Below are 25,982 nucleotides of genomic sequence, written 5' to 3' on the forward strand. Positions count from 1 at the left end.
AAATGTATGTGAAAACTTTGTGAACACTTTCACCTTTTAACTTTGTCATTGCCAACAAAGGGTACATAAAAGTATCAAGATAAACTTTTATTATTGACCAAGTACTTATTTTCCATCATGATTTGGAAACACGTTTTTTTAAACATATGCCAATGTAATTTATTTTGCTAATTCTGTTTCTCATGTTTTATGTATACAATACATACCTATAACAATTACAGGTTCTCCAATGTTTTTAAGTGAGAGAACTTGCACAATTTATGGTTGACCAAATACTCCCTCCCCCAAACCTCACATACTGGACTGTCTCAGAAAATTAGAATATTGTGATAAAGTTCTTTATTTTCTGTAATGCAATTAAAAAAACAAAAATGTCATACATTCTGGATTCATTACACATCAACTGAACTATTTCAAGCCTTTTATTATTTGAATATTGCTGATTTTGGCTTACAGCTGAAAAAAACTCAAAAATCCTATCTCAAAATATTAGAATACTTCCTCAGACCAAGTAAAAAAATAATTTTATAACAGCAAAACTAAATCAAACATTTGAAAATGTCCATTGATGCACTCAGTACTTGGTTGGGAATCCTTTTGCACGGATTACTGCATCAATCCGGCGTGGCATGGAGGCAATCAGCCTGTGGCATTGCTGAGGTGTTATTGATGCCCAGGATGCTTCAGCTCATTTTGCATTTGTAGGTCTGGTGTCTTTCATCTTCTTCTTAACTATACCCCACAAATTCTCGATGGGGTTCAGGTCAGGGGAATTAGCAGGCCAATCAAGGACAGTGATGACATGGTCAGTGCACCAGTTACTGGTGGTTTTGGCACTGTGGGCAGGTGCCAGATCATGCTGGAAAATGAAATCCTCATCTCCATAGAGCTTTTCAGCAGATGGAAGCATGTAGTGCTCTAAAATCTCTTGGTACACAGTTGCATTTACTCTGGACTTGATGAAACACAGTGGACCAACACCAGCAGCTGACATGGCTCCCCAAACCATTGCTGACTGTGGGAACTTTACACTGGATTTCAAGCAACTTGGATTTTGCTCCTCTCCAGCCTTTCTCCAGACTCTGGCGCCTTGACTTCCAAATGAAATGCAAAACTTGCTTTCGTCTGAAAAGAGGACTTTGGACCACTCTGCAACTGTCCAGTGCTTCTTCTCTATAGCCCAAGTCAGACGCTTCTTCCGTTGTCTTGAGTTCAGAAGTGGCTTGACCATGGGAATACGGCTATTGTAGCCCATTTGCCGGACACGTCTGTGAACTGTGGCTTTTGATACCTGGACTCCAGCTTCAGCCCACTGTCTTTGAAGCTCCCTCAAATTCTGGAAGCGGCTCTTCTTCACAATTTTGTTAAGGCTGCGGTCATCTCTCTTGGTTGTGCAGCGTTTCCGGCCACATTTTTCCCTTCCAACAGACTTTTTGTGGATATGCTTTGAAACTGCACTCTGTGAACAGCCTGCTCTTTGAGAAATTTATTTTTGTGTCTTACCCTCCTGATGGAGGGTATCAATGATGGTCCTCTGGACAGCCGTCAGATCAGCAGTCTTCCCCATACTTGTGATTTAGTTTACTGAACCAAGCTGAGTGTTTTTAAGGCTCAGGAAACCCTCGCAAGGTGTTTCGAGTTAATTAGATGATTCAGGTGATTAGTTGAATAGCCTACTTGTATACTTTTTTATGATATTCTAATATTTTGAGATAGGATTTCTGAGTTTTCTTAAGCTGTAAGCCAAATACAGCAATATTACAATAATAAAAGGCTTGAAATAGTTCAGTTGATGTGTAATGAATCCAGAATGTATGACATTTTTGTTTTTTTAATTGCATTACAGAAAATAAAGAACTTTATCACAATATTCTAATTTTCTGAGACAGTCCAGTATACAGTATCAGCCCTTTGTCTCTGGCTAATTCTGTTGGCATCATCCTTTTATATGTGCTTAAAAAATTAACTGGAATTATATTAATTTATCTTAAATACACCAAATAAAGGAAACACAAATTGTAGCTATTATCTTTACTAATATTCATCTCTTTATTATTATCTTCATTGTACATTACAAATATATAAATAAATATACACTGTGATTAAAAAAAACTTAATTTTTAGCATTGTGTGTTTACATATTTGTACAACAAAAAATACTCATAGTTGAACACATTGTTTAGGCAACTTCAATGCTGTGAAACAACCAGTAACAAAACATAGTTCAACAAGGTTTTTTTTTGTTCTGCAAAAAACTAAATTCAAAAAACAGCAGTAAATGACTTTATTTATATTTGTGTATTTATTAATAAATTACATAGATGAGCTCAATTCCAGTGGTCCACATACTGCTCATCATTCCTCATTGGTCTTTGTTGCACCCTGCAGATCAGAAAAATTGTGTTTTGTAGTGTAGGTTTATTAATCATATCTCTTGACGTTAGTGTTCTTAAACTTTTGCAAAACCAATCTTTTGTCCCTTGTTGAATTTATCTTTCCTTGGTAGAATGATGGGAACTTACTTTCTCAGAAGCAGCTGCTAACAGAGCATCAAGTTCCTGAGTCCAACCTAGGGCATGGACCAAAGTTTGGACGCCATTGACGACATCACCCAGCAGCACAACATCACACGGCCGAATGCTATTCTTAGAAAACGGGCCTACTACGTCCCTGTTGATTAGCAGCCGAGGAACGGATGCTCGCACAGCTCCTGCAAGACTGGCAAATGGCTCTACCTTCAGGAAAGAAATTGAACAATAGTAGATCTTGATATTATTTAGCACTAATCTTACAATTCACCCCCGCCCCCCCCCAAAAAACTATGAACTGATTCTAAAATGTATGCTGATTTATGACACCTTGGCTTATTTAGAAATGTGACCCAGAAGCACTGACACCTTATGAAAAACATCAAGCACGGTGGTCATGATACTACTTCTTTTTACAGCAAAGGCTATTTGCAGGCAGTAAGCTTATAAAGATCTCTTATTTAAAGTTAGACATTTGCTCTGTCTAAGCGCCGCTTCGTCTCCCTTGTTGTGAAATCAATTTTCCAGTCCATTATGGGGTGCATTGCTATTTGACCAGGGCTGTTGCCACATCTCAAGTGTTCCTGGAGGACATCTTTGCTGCTGCCTTATGTGTGTCACCTGGTATTTTTTCCGGGTTCTACAGCATCAATGTGGCCTCTCCTACACTGTTTAACATTGTGTTTGTTCCTGCTAAGATTTCTCAGGGAAGTTCGTTTGTTTCCGGAATCCCTTGTGCCTATGCTGGTACTCGTCATTCAGTGTTACATGCGTAACTAGTACTACGGTCCTTTGACTCCTGGACAAACGGCAGACCATTTTGTCATTTGGAATCCTGATGGTCACGTAAGAAGATTCTAAAGGTAACAAACCTGAAGCAACACTGGGATTTACACATCTTCTACGGTCACAGGTGACTATTTTGGCATGCATATCTCGAACTGCGTGTGCACAAAGCCAACATTCAATGTTTGAAGCACATGCCTCTGGCGATCGTCCGGGACTCATAGAACCATCGTTACATCTGTAACTTTTCTTTTATATTTAAATTTGCAGTGGATGTAATTCTCATCATATGTTTAGTTTGACAGTCAACTCTAACTAGGGTGTCATAAAACTGCTTAACAAAGCTAGGAAGCAGGCAGACTTACAATGATTTACTCAGGTTGAGTTTAGGACAGTAGGGAACTTAAAGTATGAATGTGCAGTGGTATTTCACCTTTTTTTATTATTATTAAGGGGACACAAGTATTTGACACCTTGATGTACTAGTTATCGTTCTATTCTGCCGTGAAACCAAAAACGTGCACTACTAAGCACAAAAACAATACAAACTACGGATAAAATCATGTCCGCTCCCTCTGGGTGTGACTCATGTTATGTTTCGACCTAAGAATATTTAATGGTACAGTATTCCTAAATTCTTAAACATGCAAAATGTGAGGGAATAGCAAATCGTTTTTGCATAAAATTTATAAAGATTCCATCTTTAAATTCCAATTATTTTATGTTGTTTTGTCTTTGTCATCCTGCGCTGTGACATCATTGGAGGGACACCTGTACACGAACAAGCCGGTCACCATAATTTGTGTAAATTACTGAATTTTGACGACCATGGAGGGCACTGTGTTAAAAGGCACTGTATCGCTAGCTGCTTCTATTTCTGTATTGAACACTACACAGGGTGCACCTGCATGATATGGCGGTGGTGCCCACTGTAGCCGCATTACAACAACACAGACAAGCATACAATTGTATGTACTCAGATATACAACAGAAGCAAAATCGAGTTTTTTGTGTGTTTTTTTAAGTATATATTAAGTAAAACGCACGGAACAAAGTTTGGTGCTTGCATTTTTTCTTACCAGTAATCCATATCGAACAAAACCGTCAAAATTATTGTCCTCTGTTTCTGACCGGAACAGCTTTACTATATCTCCATTAAAAGGTTTGCTATCTTCACTTTCAGAGTCTCATCTCTCATCTCATCTCATTAGCCGTACCGCTTATCCTCATTAGGGTCGCGGGGGGCTGGAGCCCATCCCAGCCATCTCCAGGCAGTGGGCAGGGGACACCCTGAACTGGTTGCCAGCCAATTGCAGGGCACACAGGGACAGACAACTCATTCGCCCATTCACACCTATGGACAATTTGGACCGGCCAATTCACCTGAAATGCATGTTTTTGGAATGTGGGAGGAAACCGGAGTGCCCGGAGGAAACCCACGCAAGCACGGGGAGAACATACAAACTCCGCACAGGAAGTCTGGAGCTGGATTTGAACCCACGACAGGTTCCCATGACATGAACTGTGCCACACATGCGCTAACCACTGCGCTGCCGTGCCACTTTCAGAGTCACTTTCCGAAAACCCAAACAACAGTCCCACCCAAGCGTTGACAATCCATTCCTTTCATTATAATTCGCTGAAGGTTTCTGTGCCGCCGTAGTCCTGGTGGAAAAATGACCCGTTTCATAAAACAAAAGAACCAAAACTATAACAATAACTTTCAAATCGCTCGATACGCTACAGCGTGAGCATCTATGAGTACTTTCGCAAACAGTAGATGCACTACGTGTGATGTCACGTGTACTCTTCTGTTTGTGGGAAACTTCGCGTTCACATGGGAGAAGGCATAAAAGTCACAGGAGATTAAATACGGGTCGCATTTAGTAGGAAATATGTGGCAAAAAAACACACGGAATGCCGGCAACGGGGGGGGGGGGGGGGGGGGGGGGGTACCTGGGACGAAAGGTGGCCACTTTGGCAGAAAATCGCGAGGTTGGCCGACCAAAAACAGGCAGTGAGCAGTCAGGCTACTAAAAAAATTAACAAAAAGCAGGAATGGGGCTAAAAGCAATGCAGAGAGTAAACCAAAGGACATGGAAAAAAACGGCACAAACAACATACGGCGGTAAACCAACGAGCGCCAACCGGGAGCAAACAAAACAGGAAAGTCCTCGGCAGCCCCGACGCTGACAGGGAGCTAGCCGTACAAAATTATACCAACCGCGACACACATGGCAAAAAAATCCACAATTGCCTACCTAAAAGGAGGTGAAGGCAAACAAGGAATGCAGGGTTCAACAGCAGCAGGCAAACCTACCCCACACAGCTTTTCGAGGTATGAGTCATGCAACTCCGACAAAACAGTCACAAAGCGCTCAGCGACCATTTGAGTAAAAATGTCTTATTTCTACAAACAGAAATAAGTGGTATGCAATCGCTGTTCACTTCAATTGCTGTCTGTTTCGGAGTTCACTTCTTACGTTCTGTTTATGGGATGCACCATTTTGTGTTGTGTTCCTCCAATGACGTCAAAGCTCAGCAGGAACAAGCCAGATGGGTCAACTTTGAGATAACATTTCACCTGCCACGTGGAATATTTTGCAACATATTTGTATAATTACAGAAAAAGACACTTCAGTTTCTGTGCCTGAACTGAAAAAAAGTACTTGTTTGGAAATACCCTTAAAAAAGGAAAGCTTGTATGATCATCACAGTATTTGTGTTTATTAGTCACATTAAAATTGTTTTCTTTAACGAATGCAGGTTTTTTTCTCCCTGCTAGGAGGCGCTAAAGAATAGAATATGTCCCTTTAAGATTAAAAGATCAAGTAACTACACGACATCGGCACTACAAGTAATATAATTGTAAGTACTGCTATTTTTATTTTATGTTTAAAAAATTGAAGCCTTGTAGCAGTGCCCCATTTGGCAAGTGGCGTTTGAAAAAATTACAGATTTAATTCTGAATCAAAACATTTGGAGTAAAAGACAAAGCCTCACCTCCAATGATGTGCCCATAATGATCAGGAGATCTGCAAGTGGAAAATCTGTGAGGTATCTAAAGAAGTGAAATGGTAGGTCCTCTCCAAAAAATACGATATCTGGTTTGATAATGCCTTTACAGGTTGGGCATTCAGGAATCGTTCCATTCATTACATCTGGCTAGTGAAAAATAACAATATCTAAAATTATTAAACACAGCACTTTGATTAAGCTCGATATAACTCACGCGTAGAACCTCTCCTTTATATTTCCTGCGGCAAACCGTACACGTGGCCGAAGCAAAGGTTCCGTGGGCCTCCACGAGCATTTTAGGAGGAATCCCGGCCACTGAAACGCAAAGATACATGTTTTAATAATCACTTTTGGACAACACCAAAGAGTTGAAAAGAGCAAAATATGGGCAATTAAAGGCATACATCTTTCCAAGCCGTCAATATTCTGCGTGTACATTCTGAGAAGAAGACCCTTCTTGTGAAGCAGTCGAACAAAATAGTGCGTGGCGTTGGGTTGGTAATTCCCTGGATACAACTCCTTAGCCAAAGCAAAGAATGGTTTCGGGTTGTGATGAAAATAGCCGATCTCAAAAATAGCCTCCGCATAAGGCAAGTTGTACTGCTGCAAGTTGTCATAGAGACCGCTTCCAGGGGACCTGCAAAAAAATGAAGAAATCCCCAAATAAACTTTTTCGTGTTTCAGGTGAAACATGACAAAATGTTGCAAAGAAACCATAAATAGTAGTTTTACCTAAAATCCGGGATGCCACTAGGGGTGCTAATCCCTGCTCCTGCCATCACTATCACCCTTTTGTACCGCTCCTTTAACATGTCGCTAGCAATGTCCTTTAAGGATTTCTGCGGTGAGGCGGTTGCCCCAGCACCCCGGGAGAAAAATCCCTTCGATGCATTCCACCAAAATGAGTTTACTTGTCTGCGGAAACACAAGAAACAAATTCAACAAAATCCAAAGCTTCTAAAATCTGTTTTTAAAAAAAGGTCTAGGCGCCCCAATGCAAGGTTTGAGGGCTTATATTAAGCAAACTGATAACGGAGTTGGCCAGTTAACTCAATCTTGTCAAATACAGGTTTCGTACATGTTTTAATGGCCAAACTCTATATGTATGTAGAACTAATCCTGCCATACGTAGAAATCATCCATCCTTTATCTACACTGCTCATCCTCAGTAGGGTCGCGGGGGTGCTGGAGCCCATCCCAGCTATCTTCGGGCAGCGGTCAGGGGACATCAGGAACCGGTTGCCAGACAGTCACAGGGCACACAGACACAGACAACTCACTCGCTCATTCACACCAGGGACGATTTGGACTGGCCAATTCACCTGGAATGCATGTTTTTAGAATGCGGGAGGAAACCGGAGTGCCAGGAGGAAACCCACGCAAGCACGGAGAGAACATGCTAACTCCACACGGGAAAGCTGTGCTACCTGGACTTGAACCCTGAACCTGCAATGTGGGGCTGCGCGTTAATCACCCATTTTTTTTAATTTTTTTTATCATTTATTGTTTTATGTATTTTATTTTGTATGTAATCACAACAAAATTGACAACGAAATGAGGTGGCAGTTCAGACTGCCTGAGATTTTCACCTATTGGTGTATGTTTATTTATGTATATGGAATATATTTGTAGGTGTTCATTTATCCCTCCTCTATTGTTTGCTTTTAGGTAACATGCAGGTCGGTGGCGACCCGTGTCTTAAATCAGCTGTAAAATACACCGAAAACAATAATCCATCATCCATTTATTTCTCATCTTTTGGTTAGCTTGTTAGGCTTCCTTATACATAAAGTTTTTGTGTTTTCCTATTTTGTGTGGGTCTCTGGGCCCCTTTTCTGCCAGTATGTCCTTCATTTTCAATTTAAAACATGTTAAACATTGACTTTAGGAGAATTATATCAATAAATAAGATAAATAACAATAAATATATAAATTGTATTACATGCCTATTAGTGAAGGGTAATGAAAACACATCTGCTAAAAACTGTTGTTTTTATTTTTTTTCATTTTTAATAATGCTAATTTTAATAATGACATCTGTGGTGGAAGAGTCGTTTTGACTAATACTTATATGCTTCAACGAAAAGCTAAAAAAATGTTTTCAAGTGATTCAACTTTAATACTAATATAACATAAAAAGCCGAACAAGTCCATCTATTATCTGCACCGCTTATCCTCAGTAGGGACGCGGGGGTGCTGGAGCCCATCCCGGCTATCTTCGGGCAGTGGGAGGGGACACCCTCAACTGGTTGCCAGGGCACAGAGACAGACAACTCACTCGCTCATTCACACCTAAGGACAATTTGAACCGGCCAATTCACCTGAAATGCATGTTTTTGGAATGTAGGATGAAACCCAAGCAAGCACGAAGAGAACATGCAAACTCTACACAGGAAGGTTTGAACACGCACCAACCACTGGGCTGCCGTGATGCCCAGCCGAACAAATCAAAACACAAAATATTTAGATGCAAGGCCAAGCGAAGAACGGCCAAGAAGGGCAAAGACCAATCATTTCTTCCAAAACAAATAACAAAATCAGAGTAAGTCTCTAGCTATGCTTTTATGCATGTGTGGCAAAATGTGACACTTTTAGTGTTCTTTGCAGAGGTATTACTTGCTGTTGAAGCAGAATATGTTCTTTCTGTCCTTACTACTTGGGCAGAGCTGACATCATCTTTTAGAGTTGGGTGGCCTGAGTGGGTTTGTGGCTGTTGTTGATGGAGGGTGACCTAATGATGATGCTGATGAGGATGCTCTTTGTGTTGGTGATGGCATGGACAGAGTTCTAGAAGGTCTCTGCAGCTGTTTGACCAAAGTTGCAGCATCAGGGTCTTGGGGGACCCGTTTTCTCCGCTTAATATGCGCTTGATGAGTGAATTTCCTAGCTTCTCATTAAATATCCTTCGCTTGTTTTTTTTTTTGCCTGAGTTCTACCCTTGGTGGTTGTGGGATCACAAAACAAATTATATGCAGACAATACCAGCATCTGTCTGTATCTTCTGGAATATGCTCCACATTGTCTGCCTCTTCAGACACCTGCTCCTATGGGTCACCCTGCTTCATTTTCACAAAACATATGATCTAAAGCTACTTTCACTGTAAATATTTTCATTTTTGCCTGCTACAAATCAGGTTAAATGGCCGATCCAAATTGTCCCTAGGTGTGAATGAGCGAGTGAGTTGTCTGTCTTTGTGTGCCCTGCGACTGGCTGGCAACCAGTCCGGGGTGTCCCCTGCCCACTGCCCGAAGATGGCTGGGATGGGCTCCAGCACCCCCGCCACCCTACTGAGGATAAGCGGTGCAGATAATGGATGGATGGGTCAGTGGCGACCCTAACAGAAGAGGAGGGATAAATGTGTATTTCTACTCATGGCAGGATCTGTTTGCCTGAAGGTTTCAAATCAGAGAGAAAGATTCATTCGTTTTCCGACTGCTTATCCTCACGGGAGTTGTGGAGGTGCTGGACCCCATCCCTGCTGACTCTGTGTGGTGGGCAGGGGACACCCTGGACTGTATGCCCAGCTTATTGCAGGGCAGGGAAAAAGAAAACACATTATTTGTCGTAATGGTTACATTCGTGTACACTAGGGATCACCACACATTTTACTACTGCGCTACTGTGTAGTAATTGATGCAAAAGACTGCGGCTACCAATAGACCCCTTTCCAGCCTAAGTCCTCCTAAATCACCACAGGACGTGTGTGCATTGTTGACCCAAAACAGTGGGGGTGGCAGTACAAGTTTGAATGAGAAGATTTGTATGTTGAGTTGCGTTTTTAGAGTCACAATTTACAAAATCAGCTTGTCCATCTGTTGTGTGAACAAGTGCACAACTCGCAATTTTATGGACCACAATTATTTTGCAATTCCAAACAACAGGCTTTTTCACCATAGGCGACTTTGGCTATGGTCCTGGTATTTGGTATTGTCCTGTCTTTTTCCGACTGCCTGCCTGGCTGATACGAAGGAGAAGGACGATTTGAGATGAGTCAGCGGACCAGCGTTTGACCTGAAGCATGTGAACGCATGCATGGACCAGCTGGCAGAGATGGGAAACTGCGTCGTGGCCGTCATAGACTTTCTGGATTAGTTTACAGGCTGGGGGCGTCGTTGGTGTCATGCTCTTTCCGGACATCTTCAACATCTTACCTAATGTTTACTATTCTGTGTACAGTAATGCTAATTGTAATTCACCCTGGTCAATCCTGGAAGGGGGATTACCACATGTGAGGTCCTTTTTCAAAGTTTCTCTTTTTTCCTCACACTGAGGTTTTTGAGTTGTTCCTTGCCCGCATGCTGGTTTAAGATCAGGTAATTGTGCAATTTTGTAATCGTAATCCTGTGCAGTCCTTCGAGACATTTTTGTGATTAAGGGCTATATAAATAAATGTGACTTGACTTGACTTCAAGCCACTAAAATAACTGAGACGTTTGCAGTGTGCATTTCATATCAGCTAAGTTATCGTGGGTGTCTGGTTTAAATTTATTTGAATGTAGAATACTTCAGTAAGTGTAAGTAGGAAACTGCTTTTGCTACCAATGCCCAATATAGACTAAGTTTGCTCCTACTTGTGCCAGCTTGTCAATCTTTTAATAATAACCTTTATTATTGTAAGAGATATTGTAGTTTAAATGTGCCTTTCTATGATTGTATCCTTAAAATGCCTTAACGAAGCCAAACATATCCAGGTGCTGTTTGTATTCTTGCAACAATTGTATCCTCTTAGGGTTCGCTATTAATCAAGATGGCCTTCGCTTTGGTGTTGGGAAGTTTGCCTCCCTTTGCCATTGCTTTAATCAGAGACGCATTGTACCTTTTGTGTTACAAAATTTCACTATCCTTATTCCTCATTTATTATACTCGCACGCCATCTAGCGACCAGCATTATTGACTTCATTTAAACATGTGTTTTATGTCTAAACCAATCAGATTTGTTTCATGTATTCACGTATTCTCGCTTAAACCAATCAGATGTGTTGCTTTATGTCTGTGTACCCAAATAGATGAGTCTCTAGCGATCCGGGGAGCGTGATTCCTTCCAGAGCCAATCTTGGAAGTAGAGCTTGGAAGTATGCGCCTCCGATGGGAGGGCTATTAAAAACCTAGTTTCCCACTTGCTGCTTGCACATACTTTGTACATATTTAAGATGTTACTATAATAAAACACAACCTTTTCAATAATGGGCCTCGATGAGTATTACAAACTTTTCCCTTAAAAATACATACATTCATACATTTGTTGAAGTAATTTTTGTTTTGCTTGTCAATTTATTGAAAGGGACAGTGTGTAACATCTGGTACTTCCGAGTGGTACAAACAAATCTTTCATTTAGTTAAAAAAACAAAAAAATAACAACATGGATTTTAATACTAGGCAAAAATACATGAACTATCATATCGATCAATATTTTTAAAACCATCTTAAGTCGATATTTTTTTTTTTTTAAAACAAATTACTCAGTGGAATCCCTACTTGGGTCTCTGCCATGTTTGACACGCTATGCATTGTGGAACTGGCCCTCGCTCGCACCTGACAACACGGTGCCATCTAGTGGTCAAATAATACATACTGTGGCTTTAAAAGAACATGAATACGTTTTAAAAGGGGCAATTTGTTTTCGGTCGTGGCTAGTAAGTAGGGTGGTATGCGTGTCCTGGAGTCAGACCAGTAAAAAAAAAACAGAGTATAGATTATAGTTACTATTTTGCATGGAATCAATGAATGGTTTTAGAAACATTATAAGGAAGAAATATAGTGTACCTACCTAGAAAAACGTGTTTCACTCAGACACCGAAATACTCTGCCTTGGCCAGACTCTGTGAAACAGGACATTCGCCTTTTAGTGATTTAAATAAGAAGTCATTTTTACAAATTATGTGTGCGTGTTCCTACTGACCGCTACCAAGAACTGTTTTGCAACTGCAGTGCAAGAAAAATCTGGAGCCTCTCAAATGCGCCATACGAGGTAAAACACAATAACGTGCACAAAATGAAAACAATTTTATTTAGAATTAAGTCTCCAATACATTGAAGCTCGACAAGCAAACTGTGTACTTGACCTAAACCTGTATTTTGTAGTTCCGGGTGATGATGACTGGCAGGGCCGTCACCATGGGCGGGCAATAGGGGGCTTGGCCCGCCCCACGAAGGGCTTGTCCTCCCCCACTATACTAAGCAACTTTAAAACCAAGCAACACCGAATACATGAAAAACAACAGTTTAAAAACAATTTTGAACAACATGCTAACTATTTAAATTTAGAATAAACTATACAGTTTGAAAAAAAAAACAAGCGTGAAACACAGTATCCCCGATAAACACTGGAAACATAAATTTGAATATATACATTTTTTTTAATTGATAAAATACAAACAATTTTAAGCATTTACACACCCTAGAACACGAAATCCATGGGGAAAATGCATTTTGAACAACCACAAGAAGGAAAAAAAGCGTCTGCAAGGGAGCTGACCGTCTATTGTTTTTAATAATGAAGTCTGATGTGTTGTAGGTTATGTTTGACGTGCATCAGTGCTGTGCAAGATTTTTTGGGAGAGGGAATAATAATAATTGCCCCCCCCCCCCCATGCTTACTCCTTGAGATTGATGTATGGCGACAGCCCTGGATAGTGAGAAATCACCATAAACATAGAGGAATAGACACGGCGAGGACTCCAAAGCATTCCGCCATTTGCCAAAAAAAAAGGAAGTGACGTCATGCTTTGTAACGGTGAAGATGTCTGCATTTATTATTTCATTTTGCTTTTTATGGGATTTATGGTATTCATTTAGTGCTGTTGAGTCATGTTCACGCGTTTTTTTTCAAGTCAAGTCAAGCCATTTTTATTTGTTACGCCCTTAATCACAAGGAGTCTCAAAGGGCTACAAAGACCACAGATTATTGCAAACTACAGACTGTTATTACACCATCCCCTGATCTAAAACCTACATGAGGGCAAGGAAAAACTCAAAAATCTCAGTATGAGGAAAATGAAGACTCTTTGAGAAGTGATCGCACATGAAGTTCCAGGATGACCAGGCTGCATTGGATGTTGCATTCACAAAGAATAGAAATAAAAATCAAATATAAAATAAAGTATAATCCATCCGTTATCTGCACTGTTGATCCTCAGTAGGGTCGCGGGGTTGCTGGAGCTCATCCCAGCCATCCTCGGGCAGTGGGCAAGGGACACCCTGAACTGGTTGACAGCCAGTTGCAGGGCACACAGAGACAGACGACTCACTTGCTCATTCACACCCAGGTACAATTTGAACTGGCTAATTAACCTAACATAGATATTTTTGGAATGTGGGAGGAAACCGGAGTGCCCGGAGGAAACCCACGCAATCACAGGGAGAACATGCAAACTCCACACAGGAGGTCCGATCTCATGACCTCAGAATTGTGCCGCACATGCGCTAACCGCTAGCCGTGCTGCCCATTCAAGTATCATTTATAATGAAAAAGTAAAATAAAAGGATGACCAAATCATGAATGTGGCATTAACAAACAATACACAGACATTGTCAACATAAATATAAGTCATTCGTAAGCTTTAGAATAGAAGTGTGTTTTAAGCCTAGATTTAAATAGTTCCACTGAGGTTGCAGATCGAATCTCAGAGGGCAGAGCATTCACAGCACCGGGGCCGGAATGGAGAACTCTCTCGAACCTGCAGATTTCTTCTTGGCTCTTGAGATCATTAGTGGTCAGGCATTTTCCGAGCGAAGGCTCCGAGCAGAACATAGGGAGAAATTGAATAATGGACAAAGGATCAAATTGCTGCTGTCAGCTCAGCCCACGGTACGACGTCTCGAGAGGGTTGGACGTTTCGGCAGAACACTGTTTACACAAAATGACGTCACCCTCACGTGACCTTCGGACTTGCCATTGTTCGACAACGGCTTGAGCATGGATAGTTCTGTCTATTCTTATATGTTTATGGCAGTGACGTAGATTGCACCCAGACGTCACTGATCTAACGCATCACAAAAACGTTAATATTAGTCCAAATTTATATATTTGAGTTTGAAATCCTCAATACAAAATTTACCCTAGTAATTATTATTATTAATGATAATAGAGTTTGATCGCAAGGATGAAATAATATAGAATTCCCACAATTCCTTGCGCTTGCTAAGCTAACCAACAACAGTATCTATGCTTCACGACGTTAGCTGAAAAGCATTCACGTCGATCCGCGAGGAGTTTAATCTTCTATTCTTGTTTGGCCACCATGAGAGATGTTTCGGGGTACCTCAAACAGCAGCAGAGCAACAGCTCAACGCCGGAGATGGCAAATCAGTGGCACACGCTGGAGGATTTGCACAACAAAAGGTAGAAACTCATGCTAGTGTTAGCATCGTCGCTCCATTGAATTGCTCGCTGAGTCATGCGCTGACCTAGCATCAGCCCACGATTTTTATTAACATTTGCCTAAGAAAGGAAAGGTTTATGTGTAGAAACGATCTCAACATAAAGGAGATAAAGTCTACTTTATTGTACTTTTTTGTTGTGTATAGAAGTCGTGCCTCGTTGCATATACTGAAGTGAAATGAAAAGAAACTTCATATCTTGTGCAGTTATTATTTCAGAGCATCGTTACGTTGCCCATTTTAGTATACAAACTGGAAAACAGATTTGCCACTTGTGATTGAGTTTTTGTTCAGGGTTTGTATGGGTTCTTGAAATCATTGAACATTGTCAAGAATTGAAACGAAGTGAAGTGCTTGTAGATGCTTGAAATTGTTGCCATGTTTCTCAAGCCTACTTAAACATGACACACACGCTTTGCAATTAAATTTAATCCTCCCTTGTGATTAACTGCAATTGGCATTTGTTTGTATAGCATTGTCCTGTGATGCATCATCGCCCTCTATGGGTCGCACCCAAGAGGACAGTTGTATGTGATACATAAACAGTTCTATGAAATGTGTGTTTGTGCAAGGATTATGTATCACTTATGGACATTTACTATGCCAGTATAAATAAATATGATAGCTACTCCCAGCGGTAAATATTGATGGAAAGAACTTCCTTATCCGAATATGTAAGCTATTTATTATAGTCATTTGTCCCAACTCCTATAGTGGGAGAGATTTGTCTCAAAAATATTTACACACCTATTGTTCAGATCCAAAATTACGTTGACGATATATTTGATCTAAGGATCATATGTCTTGATAAATGCACATGCAAGATTAAAAATCGCATGTGTAAATCGCAGATATTTAGGGTGGGATAAAAAATAGATTCATTTTTGTATCGTTATTTTATTTTGGGCGAGTTTTAAAACCGGTGTTTCTCTGAGGAATGGATTTTTGTGATGTTATGTCCGAGAAGATGCGGAAGATCAAACGGAAGTGGAAAATGAAGGAATAAAGCGAGCAACGAGAGTTAACTGTAAATAGGATCATAAAGGACCACATTTGTGTCACGTTGACATTTCAGTTGATGACATTTTTTGACTGTAAACCTGTAAACCAGTGTAAATATTATATTCTTATTGTCTCAGTTGAAAAAAATGTCCGCTTCCGGACTGACCGACACAGACAGATGTGCATTGTTGGAACATTTTTTATGGTTTACCGTCCTAGAAGTGCATGATGAAATGGCTCGTTTTTTAGGAAAGAATATTAAATCTGAATCATCATTAATAATGAAGTGCAATACTTGTAGAATCACAATACTCAAGGATTGTGATATAAATCAAATCATGACTAAAGCATATTGTACCACCCTTAATCTTTCTGGATCTGCAAAATACATGATTCACACTGGATTCTTTTAAGAGTACTGGGGAATTGACGAAAAAATGGCCTTAAGTCCTTTAAGAGTGCTTGAATTTGGCCACGAAAAGGTATACAAACCCTGTGCCTACTCTAGTATTGAATATGGGAAACAGATTTTTGCAGCTGGCAATTGAGAGTATTTTTGAACTGTGTATGTTTGTTTGACAGGTTGTGGCATCAGCTGACCCTAAAATTGACAGACTTTGTTAAAGACCCTTGCTTCAAAAATGGAGATTGCCTCATACAGGTAAAAGTTTAATCTTGTTATATTCTGTTTTTTTCAAATGGAATGTTAAAATATTATTAACGATGTAAAAAATTTTGAGGTAACTGAAAGGCTCCTTATTCTGGGAAAAAAACATTTTTAAAGGACATTTTAAAGGAAAGTATTTATTGAAAAAAAATACAATAACACGGACCTTTTAAAATTTATCCACCCGTTATTGTTCTTTGTTTCCTTTTCTTTGTGTTGTGCGGTGGTAAAATTGAGTCCTCATCTCGCGCAGCCGACCCCGTGCCACTGAGCTTGGCGGCAGCACTCTCAAACCAGAGAAACTGGGGTGGGGCGGGTCGGCCTAAATAGCCTCCCCAACTCCTGAGTCCTCACAAATAAAATATGAAAATTCGAGTTGTCTTCGGACTGGTTACATCAAATAAAGTTAACTGGTCAGGCTTTAACATCCGCGAGGCCAGGTCGGGTCGAGCTGGATTTTTTTTAGGCCTGATTTTGCCTTTCATGTATACATAGTTGAGTTTTTATAAAACCCAAATCTTCAGCTGTCCTTTTTTTACTTTGCAGCTTTATGAAAACTTCATCAGTGACTTTGAACACAGGTAATCAGAAAAATAACAAAAAATGACTAAAACTCCCAATTTTTTGCATAATTACGTAGTAATGCCAACTTCCCCCGATCCAGCATCTAATAAATCTCTTCCATTTGCAGAATTAATCCGCTGTCCCTTGTTGAGATCATTCTTTATGTTGCAAGGCAGATGACAGGTAAGACTTGCCAGGGAAGAAGCGAATAATATTTCTTATATTCAAGTGATAGTGAATTCAGAACCATTTGTATACAGATCCCAAAGATGCCATCACTTTTCTTGAGAAGACAAAAGAAAAAGTAAGTTTATAGTACAATCACAATTTCTGTTTTGTCAACAACACGATTTGGAAAAAGTTTCTGTATTTTGTCTGGCTTAGGTAAAAAGCAGCGACGAAGCAGTGATTCTCTGCAAGACGTCCATCGGCAGTCTCAAACTTGAAATTAACGATCTTCCAGCAACTAAGGTGAGAGGCCCTTCGAGTGTTCAATTGGCTACTTTAGGACTATTACAGGTAATGGATGGCTGTGTGTTGGTTCCAAGAATGCTTCTTTAAGCCTCCATTTTCCCTCCCCAACTACTATGCAATCCTAACTTTTTTTGTAGGGTTTGTACGGGTGCTTGAAATTGTTGAAAAGTGCTTGAATTTTGGGTGAGGTGCTGGTAAATTTTTGAAAGTGTTGCCAGATTTCTCAATAACTGCTCAAAATGAAAGACACAGTTCTCTGGTGGCTTTGCCATTGCATTTCTACATCCCTCATGATAAACGCCAGCTGGCATTAGTTTGGTGTTTTATGAAGCGCCACCGCCTCCTACGGGTTGCGCCCAAAGGACAGGTGCAGGCTACAAATAAACAGGAAACTAGAAAATGTGTATTAATGGAACGATTATTACCTATCAATTATGGACATTTATTTTGGGCCATGCATGAAATATAGGTCAGCGTTTCCCAGTGGTAAATTGTAATGGGTAGAAATTCCTGCAACTGAAAACGGAAGATTAAAAAACACAAATAGAAATCTCAGATATATTTTGTGGCTATCCATTTGGCAACATCACTGTTACTACCCCCAAACATTTCTCAATAGTTTTACTTTCTAAAGACCACATATACATTTTCTTTGGATCCTGTTGTACCTGCTCAGATTGTCATTGTATTTATAAGTCGCATCTGAGGTTTTGCAGGATTTATGACTGCAGCGCCAGGGGGCTTGACTTATAAACACAACCACTGGCCAATGGCAATCTGGGCAGGTACAACAGGATCCATTGAAAATGTAAATGTGGTCTTAAAAAAGAACATTGAGAGATGTTTGGGTTGTGGTAACAGTTATGTTGCCATATGGCAATGTTGGGCTTTACAGGGTTAATGGTCCTGGAGACATTGGGAAATTGTCTTTGAAAGTCCTTGAAAAAGTGTGTATTATCCATGGTTATTGATTTGCATAGTTTTATTATTGTAAAGGTTTTCATTCCATTGCTTATGTTATTTTCTCTTAGAAACTAATCGAGGAGGTAGAAGAAATGTTGAACAATTTGCCAGGTGTCACATCGGTGCACGGCAGGTTTTATGACCTCTCGAGCAAATATTACCGCATCATCGGGAACCATGCCGCGTATTATAAGGATGCCCTGAGATACCTAGGTTGTGTGGACATAAAAGACCTTCCAGGTTAGTTGGACCACCATGAGAGTAGAAACTGTATACTGGATGATAATATAAAATTGGTAACGTCTTCACAGAGACGGAGAAGCAGGAGAGAGCCTTCACTTTGGGGCTCGCCGGTCTTTTAGGAGAAGGAGTGTACAACTTTGGTGAACTGGTTGGTTCCACTCTGCTTTTCTCAGAAGTTCTTAAAAAAGTATAGCTGCTTAATGGTTAAAAAAACGGTATGCTGCTTTTTGTCACAGTTGATGCACCCTGTCTTGGAGTCCCTGAGAAACACAGACAAGCAGTGGCTTATCGACACGCTGTATGCGTTCAATGCAGGCAACGTGGAAAAATTTCAAGGCTTCAAGTCTGCATGGGGCCAACAGGTCGGTTACATTCAGGTCATTCATGTTAAATATTAAAATAAGGGTGTGTCACAGATTTGTTTACATTATTGTTGGAATGCAAATTCAGTTTTTACACTTTTCATTTTTGCGATACTTAAAAAGTAAATTACTTGTTGGTAATTAAAAGGGCTGCAACAACAAATTGATAAAATTTGATTAGGAAAAGCATTTGCAATGAATGTTGTCATCGTTTAGTTGTGTCACACAGTTTATGAGCCATTACGCACGTTAAATCCATTCATATAAGAGTTAATCGAATTTCGTGGTGACTTTCGGGGTTGTAGTATCATTTGGTCTGGCAAAGTACGCCTCGGGGCTGTTTTATAAAAAAAAAAAACATACCTTGCAATTGTACATTGCAACATTACAAACAAAAAGTTGACAAATTTTAAGGGAACAAACAGTGCTGCTGAAATACAGTGGAAAAAAATCTGTACATTAAAAAAAGAAAATGTAAAGTTATATAGATTACATGTTTATCTCAACACAAGAGGCAGATTCTTAAGCATATATGCATATATCATTTGCACATTGGGAATGTTTTGCATATTCAATGATTCAACCCCCCCAAAAAAATCATTCGTTGACAACATTTTGAAAAGTGGGTTCAAATTTTTCACATTTAGAAAAAATTTGGACAAGCAGAATGCCCCAGTGTTGCTGGGAATTCTCCTTGGCAAGGTTGTTGAGGTTGTTAGTGAACCAAGCCGAAAGTGCCGCTTTCTAAAAAAGAGCCAGAATTCCCATCACTAATCGCTTTTCGGAGTAACTAACTTGCGAGCCGAACAACCCCTCCTGCACTCCTATCTGACAAAAGGGGCGGTGAACATTGGTCCGGAGGCACTGGTCTTTGTTAAGGAGGGAGCAAAAGAGCAAGAGAAGAGGCTAGGGGTTAGGACATACAGGCAAAATTTATGGGGTTAATCTAGACGAGTTAAGCTTTCTTTTAAATATTTTTCCTTCTTTTTAATGTAAGACAAACCGGGAAGGACCATGCTACTGTATTATTATTTTCAGCCAACAAGGCAAATATATCTTAATATGCAATTCAACGCAATTCGCGTACATGTTCAGTGCACTTTGATGTTCTCAATCTGTAATCCATTTTTTCCCTCAACATAAATTCAGCCGGACTTAGCGGCACATGAAGCCAAACTGATGCAGAAGATTCAGCTCCTCTGTGTGATGGAGGTGAGACGGCTTCTAGCGGAAGAATCAACTTCCCTTCATTAAAGTTTGTCCGTTTAAAGCAAACCTAAAGGCCCTCAATTTCCAATTCACATAATGTGTGACTCAAACAATGCTTGAATAACTCCCATTACTCCATTTTAGTCCCTCATCATGTATCTATTCTCGTTTTCATTTAAAGATGACCTTCACGCGTCCAGCAAACCACCGGCAGCTGACTTTCACCGAAATCTCCCAGAGTGCCAAAATCCCTGTTAATGAGGTTTGTGGCTTTCTAAATATGATGTAGACACATTACACATTAAATATCAGATGTAGAAGTGTTTAGTACTTAAAATTTAGGATTCTGATACAAGTTGTAAATACAGGGTAGTATCAACTAAGAGCAATACTGTTTGCTCAAAATGTCAAATAATTTTAACCCCCCTTGAGTTAGTTTCTCAATATGTTAAATACCGCACAACTGTTTTGGACACTAAAGTGTTTTTTAATTTTTTTTTTATTAACCCAGGCCGACAGGCTGTTGAGAGGCAAAGACGTGTCTTCATGATTTCACCAGTAACTGATTTACAATGCCCACAAATCATTGGAAATCTTTAACTCTTGGAATTCAATATTTGACCGTTTCAATATGTCTTCATCACAGAAACATCACGATCAGTCTGAAACCTCAAGAATGACTTCTACCCTGTCCCTCTTTCATGCCATCTTTGGTTACCTTTTTTATGTAATTTTGTTTTTTGTTCTACTTTGTAGTTCTACGTATAGCTTAAAATAAGTGTTTGAACTGAAACAAGATTCTCAAACTATAAAGCGGTAATGCTCACTCACAACGTCCTCCCCTGGTCCCTGGTCAGCTGATTAAACTGTTCCCCGCAAAAGTGGGTGTTGTTACATTCAAGACAGTCTACAGAATCCAACCAAATAAAATATTTACTCCAAAACACGCGATAATGCCGACAGGAAAGAAAAAAAAACTGCCTAAAACCATTTCTGCATCGTTCGACGATCCTTGATTTAATCTGTTCATGTCTCCCCATAATTCCCTTCGAGAAGTAAAACTCTCGATATGATTTCCAAAATGCCCACTAGCTGTTCCATCAACCCCACTCTTAACCAATTGCCAGCTTTTTTATGCTACTTACCCTACGTTTTCTGAAAGGGCCTGTATGAAAAAAAAAAAGAAACCCATAACTTTGGCTCTAATTATCATGAGCCAAGAGTGACCAATTCAAATGATGATTGACACATTGCTTAGCCAATGAAATTCCCAACATAAATGTATGCATAATTACGGGCTGTATTCAAATCAGAGCCTAGAATATTAGTGCATAATGCAACTCGGGATCCAATTATCACGTGCAAGTGTGCACAATCAGCGATTGACTTCTGGAAAGAGCAGTCAAAGATTTACAACTCTTTCACGATGACTAAAAATGGCCAAAGTAAAACACACGGTTTGCAGAGGTTTTACAACTGGTCGCCTCAAGACGGACACTTTTGGAAACGCTGTGACATACCTTCAGAAAATGCGTAAAATGCAATTTTTTTGTTTTTCCGATTATGATCAAATTTGACCTGGGACAGGTAAGGCTTCATGCTATTGTCCCAGCTGTTTTCCTCCTAAGATGAAGGCAAAAATTCAGGCGAGAATAAAAACTTTCTATTCCTGTGTGTTCCAACTCAGATTACTCAATGTTGGTTGCATTTGCAGTGATTATTGTTTACAGTGATTATTATTGAGACAAAACTTCCTAGCGTTACCTTTTTAAAGGAAACCAAAGCTGTCCATATTCTGCAAACGGTTCAAAAACAGCATTCAATTTACTTTGGGTATGTCTTTCATTGGGATTCTAGGCAAATTTTACAGGAAGGTTTAGGGGTCAACAAGTGCAATGCAAACTTTAACGGTATACAAAATTAATGTAAATATTTACATCATAACAAAAGTTAAAAGACAAAAATCAAACAAAATGGAATAAAATGAAAAAACAAATAATTTATAACAATGTCAAAAACAACTAAAATACTTTACATTGCACAATATCTTGAAATTCAGATCAATAATGGCTAAAAAAGTATCATTTGGGACTCATTCCCAGCCTTTGGCTATCATCTCCAAGGAAGATGCCCTTTGGCGCTGTTGCCAAATTGACAACAGATTGACAGGTTTGTGTTTAGGAACCGCCAGTTTTACATTTTTTGGTTGCTGCTCGATGCACCCCATGAGGTTATGTAAATTTGTGGTGTTGCCATTGTAGCATACCACTTTAAAAATCCACACGGTGCTAAGCTTCCTGTTTTCCTCTGTAATTTTTAGCTTCTGGTAGAGGTGGGAGAATCGATCTGGTTGCTCTTTTACTCTCCCATCGCCCTTTCCTATGGCTGGCAGGCAGGATCCAGCATGCCAGCCGTTGGCTAGGTCAGGGAAGGGGCTCAAAGTGTAATTCACTCAGGCATAGACTAGAGAGTAGCAGAGAGTCTTGGGCGAGAGAAAGAGGACATCGCTATATGCGCAGAAAAGCGGCGCTTTGAGGAAATTGGAGGAGGAGCAAAGTATCGATCCTCAGACAATATTATTGATCCAATCAAAATACTTGCTTAGTATTAATGATATAAATATTTAGATCACTATGCCCACCCCTAGTGAGAAATCCCAGTGACTTAATTTTTAAGCCTATTGTGTATAATTTCTGTGCAGGTGGAGCTTCTGGTGATGAAGGCTCTATCCGTTGGCCTCATTAAAGGCAACATTGATGAGGTGGATAAGAAGGTTCAGATGACATGGGTGCAGCCTAGGGTCTTGGACTTGCAGCAGGTGAGACTCTCCTTGCTCCAAAAATATATTTTTTTAATTTGCGTAGTCTGTTTACGGCTGAAGTGGATTGCATTCACTTGGTAGAAAAACAACAACACTCCTGTTATCCATTCAAGTCACATTCAGTTTTAGTTCTAAATACCAAAAAGTCTCACAACGCTTCCAGGCTTCCATTACAACGTCCTCCAATCTGAAACCTTTATGAGGGCAAGGAAAAACTAAAATTGATGAAAAATTAAGAAATCTTGAGATGCGTAACACATGAGGTGGAATTACATTTATAAGGGGTTATTTACGTTAAATTTTCTTTCTCTTAGAGAATTTGTTCTCCATTAGTTTTTAGGATTTTTTTTTTCAGTTTTGGGGGGAATACAGTAATCCTTCGGTTACTGTGGTTAATGGAGACCAGAACCCCTCGGGGAAAAGTTAAAATCCACAAAGTAGCGTCACAGTTTTATAAAACCCCATTAACAAAATTAGATCCACACAAAACAAAGAACACTGAAATTGAGTTGAATGTTTTTTACCGTAACAACATTGGAGGGCTTCCTTATGAAAGCGATTTAGAGAACGGCTGGCTACCTGCATGCGAGAATAGGGTGTCCTCAAATTGGACCAGGTCCCCATGATGATGAAAATATAATAGTCCCAAAGGTAGCGGTTTCCCACAAGTTGTAGCTCTATGTCATCAGTTTCATGAGTAAGTGATATGGCGTTGGTGAGATGCAAGCTCTGCAAGGGTGGCTTAAGATAGTTTTTAGCCTAGCTGTAGCAGTAGGCTATTTCCTTCTCTCCTAACGCTGCCTTAGTCGCTTCCCGAACTCGATAATAATCTACAGAGCACCCGCTGGTGGGCACCATTTCGTTTCTCTCTTCTAATTTTCCTCAAGAGTGTGATTTAATTGATGAATTTGTTTTCAATGTAACAAGCCGATAAAAGGTAGCTGTCGCCATGCTGTCCACTTTGTTTTGGTGGATACATTGACTTGTGCGCCCGTCTACCCCGGCTGGTAGGCTCGTGTATGCCGTCAGTCAATCACAGTCACGCACACGTACAAGCTGCCCCCATGATAGTATTTCCTGTGTGCTGTCTTCTCAGAACACATTGCACCATAGAATGATATCAATGACAACTTAGGCCTTTGTGTCTTTTTGGAGGAAAGTCCATTAAAATTGGCTTGATATAGTTATGTTTCTATTGGGCAGCTACAGCATGTTCCACAGATGCACAATGTCTATGGGAACAAGGGGAACAAATATGAGAAACCCCAAAAATATATACAGAAAAGCGGAAATATATAGACAAATCGAAATAAAATATTCAATCAAAAAATAAAAAAGTACTCAAAGCCCCTTATTCATAAGAACAACAGGAGTGTTTTTGTATTTTTCTAGTGAATGTAATATGCATCCGTACTTGTTGTAAGTTGACTGCATTAATTTATCTCAATGATATCTAAATCCTTACTTCAGATTAAAAGTATGAAGGAGCGTTTGGACTTCTGGTGTGGAGACGTCAAGAACATGGCCATGCTCGTGGAACAGCAAGCCCACGACATCCTACACGATCTTCTGAATTAATGCCATTATCCCTAGATGACCAGTAAAGCCTGTTTTTTTTCTAATGGACTGCATCCTTTCTGGTTACTGGCACTTTTCATAGCCTGTCCTACAAAAAAGCATTCTTGTGATATTCCTGCAGTGCGGACAGATTTTATGTATCATCTGAATAAAATGTACACGGCAAAGTCTACTTTTACTTGGACCCTAATAGGAACATTGTGTATCTAGCGCCTCTTGCTGTTAAAAAAAAATTTGAATTAGAAAAAAACCAAACTATCTTATATAAAATTAGTTTTAATTACTCGTAGCAGTGTCTGCAATAAAGGCCGGGGCGTGCATCTTTTATGTCGGGCATACAACTTACAAAACATCTTCGCCCGGGTGGCCGACAACTTTTTCAAGAAAAAAAAATGATTTTTTTTTTTCAAATCAAACGTTCGCTTTATTTTGATTTGAAATCTTCGTTCGGTTTGGAAATTTCGGTTCGTTTGTCAATTTGCATACTCTGCGGCCAATCAGAAGCCTGCATCGAATAACTTCGTGCTTCCGGACTCTGCCTAGTGTTATAAGGTCGTGCATTCGAATATGATTTTCCAAAGTAGGCGCACAGACAACACAAGAAAATGGAGTAGTGGTTTAGAATCAAGCCAAAACATCAGCCCCAGAAGAAATATTCAAAAGAAGCTAAAAAAAATGTATGGCGCTACAAAACGTAAATGTAAATCAAAAGTATTGTGGAAAGAGGAGTTCACATGGCTTGTAGAAGACGACGCAACGCAAACATTGCATGAATGAAGATGAGTAAATACAGGTACATACTGATGGCAGATGGAAGACGGTGATATCATATACATGCAATGAATGTTATAAGGGGATTTATAATAAACTTAATTTTAAAGTGTTTGTTCTGTTATATATTCTGGTTATCAATCCTTAATACTTTGCAACAATGTTTTATTTATTTTTTTTGCGATTAGTTGTCTTATTGTGTTTCAAGTTGTGAAAAATGGGGCTGGCAACTTTTCAGAGTTGTCTGCCCTGATGTCCGGTAACTTTTTGTCACAAGTTTCAGACACTGCTCGTAGGTTAAAGTAATTTGTATTGTATCATTGTCTGATATCTTGCTGCTAAGGGTACCCCCAAATAAAACAATATTTGTGTAAGACTCGGCAGAAAAGAAAAATGAACCAGTTTTGTCATTTTTTTAGTCTGTAGTTTGTATTCTTCACTTTGTGTTTTAGCACTTGTTTTCGGTTGCACTACACCAGGTATGTCAAACTTAATTGAGCTCAAGGGGCAGGTCCAGACTTTGTTTTCTGATGGGTCGGATCAGTCAAAACATCAATGCTCACTTTGTTTTTCAGTACTATGGTTTATTACTATTTACCCTAACCTTACAAATTA

At 39.7% G+C, this 25,982-nt stretch overlaps 2 protein-coding genes across 4 annotated transcripts; one reads left to right on the plus strand and one right to left on the minus strand.

The window, feature by feature from the left end:
• Positions 1 to 2,267: 2,267 nt before the first annotated feature.
• sirt3 (sirtuin 3) lies at positions 2,268 to 13,033 on the minus strand. Of its 3 annotated transcripts, none has more exons than XM_088333230.1 (8): positions 12,932 to 13,033; positions 12,102 to 12,153; positions 7,065 to 7,247; positions 6,737 to 6,969; positions 6,547 to 6,647; positions 6,318 to 6,479; positions 2,523 to 2,735; positions 2,268 to 2,382 (listed from the first exon to the last, which is right to left on the minus strand). In XM_088333230.1, the coding sequence occupies exons 3-8, from the start codon at positions 7,142 to 7,144 to the stop codon at positions 2,356 to 2,358; spliced, it is 816 nt and encodes a 271-aa protein (XP_088189356.1). In that variant the 5' UTR covers positions 7,145 to 7,247; positions 12,102 to 12,153; positions 12,932 to 13,033; the 3' UTR covers positions 2,268 to 2,355. The 3 variants fall into 3 exon arrangements, with proteins under 3 accessions (XP_088189356.1, XP_088189354.1, XP_088189355.1); XM_088333228.1 differs by lacking the exon at positions 12,932 to 13,033 and adding an exon at positions 12,234 to 12,416; XM_088333229.1 differs by lacking the exons at positions 12,102 to 12,153; positions 12,932 to 13,033 and adding an exon at positions 9,780 to 10,009.
• Positions 13,034 to 14,307: 1,274 nt separating this feature from the next.
• On the plus strand, positions 14,308 to 24,763 carry psmd13 (proteasome 26S subunit, non-ATPase 13). The gene is made up of 13 exons (XM_088334132.1): positions 14,308 to 14,675; positions 16,298 to 16,376; positions 16,929 to 16,963; positions 17,074 to 17,129; positions 17,207 to 17,250; positions 17,331 to 17,417; positions 18,452 to 18,623; positions 18,695 to 18,774; positions 18,863 to 18,988; positions 20,138 to 20,200; positions 20,379 to 20,459; positions 22,899 to 23,015; positions 24,489 to 24,763. Exons 1-13 carry the CDS (start codon positions 14,575 to 14,577, stop codon positions 24,594 to 24,596), a joined length of 1,149 nt encoding a protein of 382 aa, XP_088190258.1. The 5' UTR covers positions 14,308 to 14,574; the 3' UTR covers positions 24,597 to 24,763.
• Positions 24,764 to 25,982: the final 1,219 nt, after the last annotated feature.

The sequence above is a fragment of the Urocampus carinirostris genome, chromosome 4 (assembly GCF_059441175.1).
Source record: "Urocampus carinirostris isolate Australia breed hairy pipefish chromosome 4, RoL_Ucar_1.0, whole genome shotgun sequence".
NCBI lineage: Eukaryota > Metazoa > Chordata > Actinopteri > Syngnathiformes > Syngnathidae > Urocampus > Urocampus carinirostris.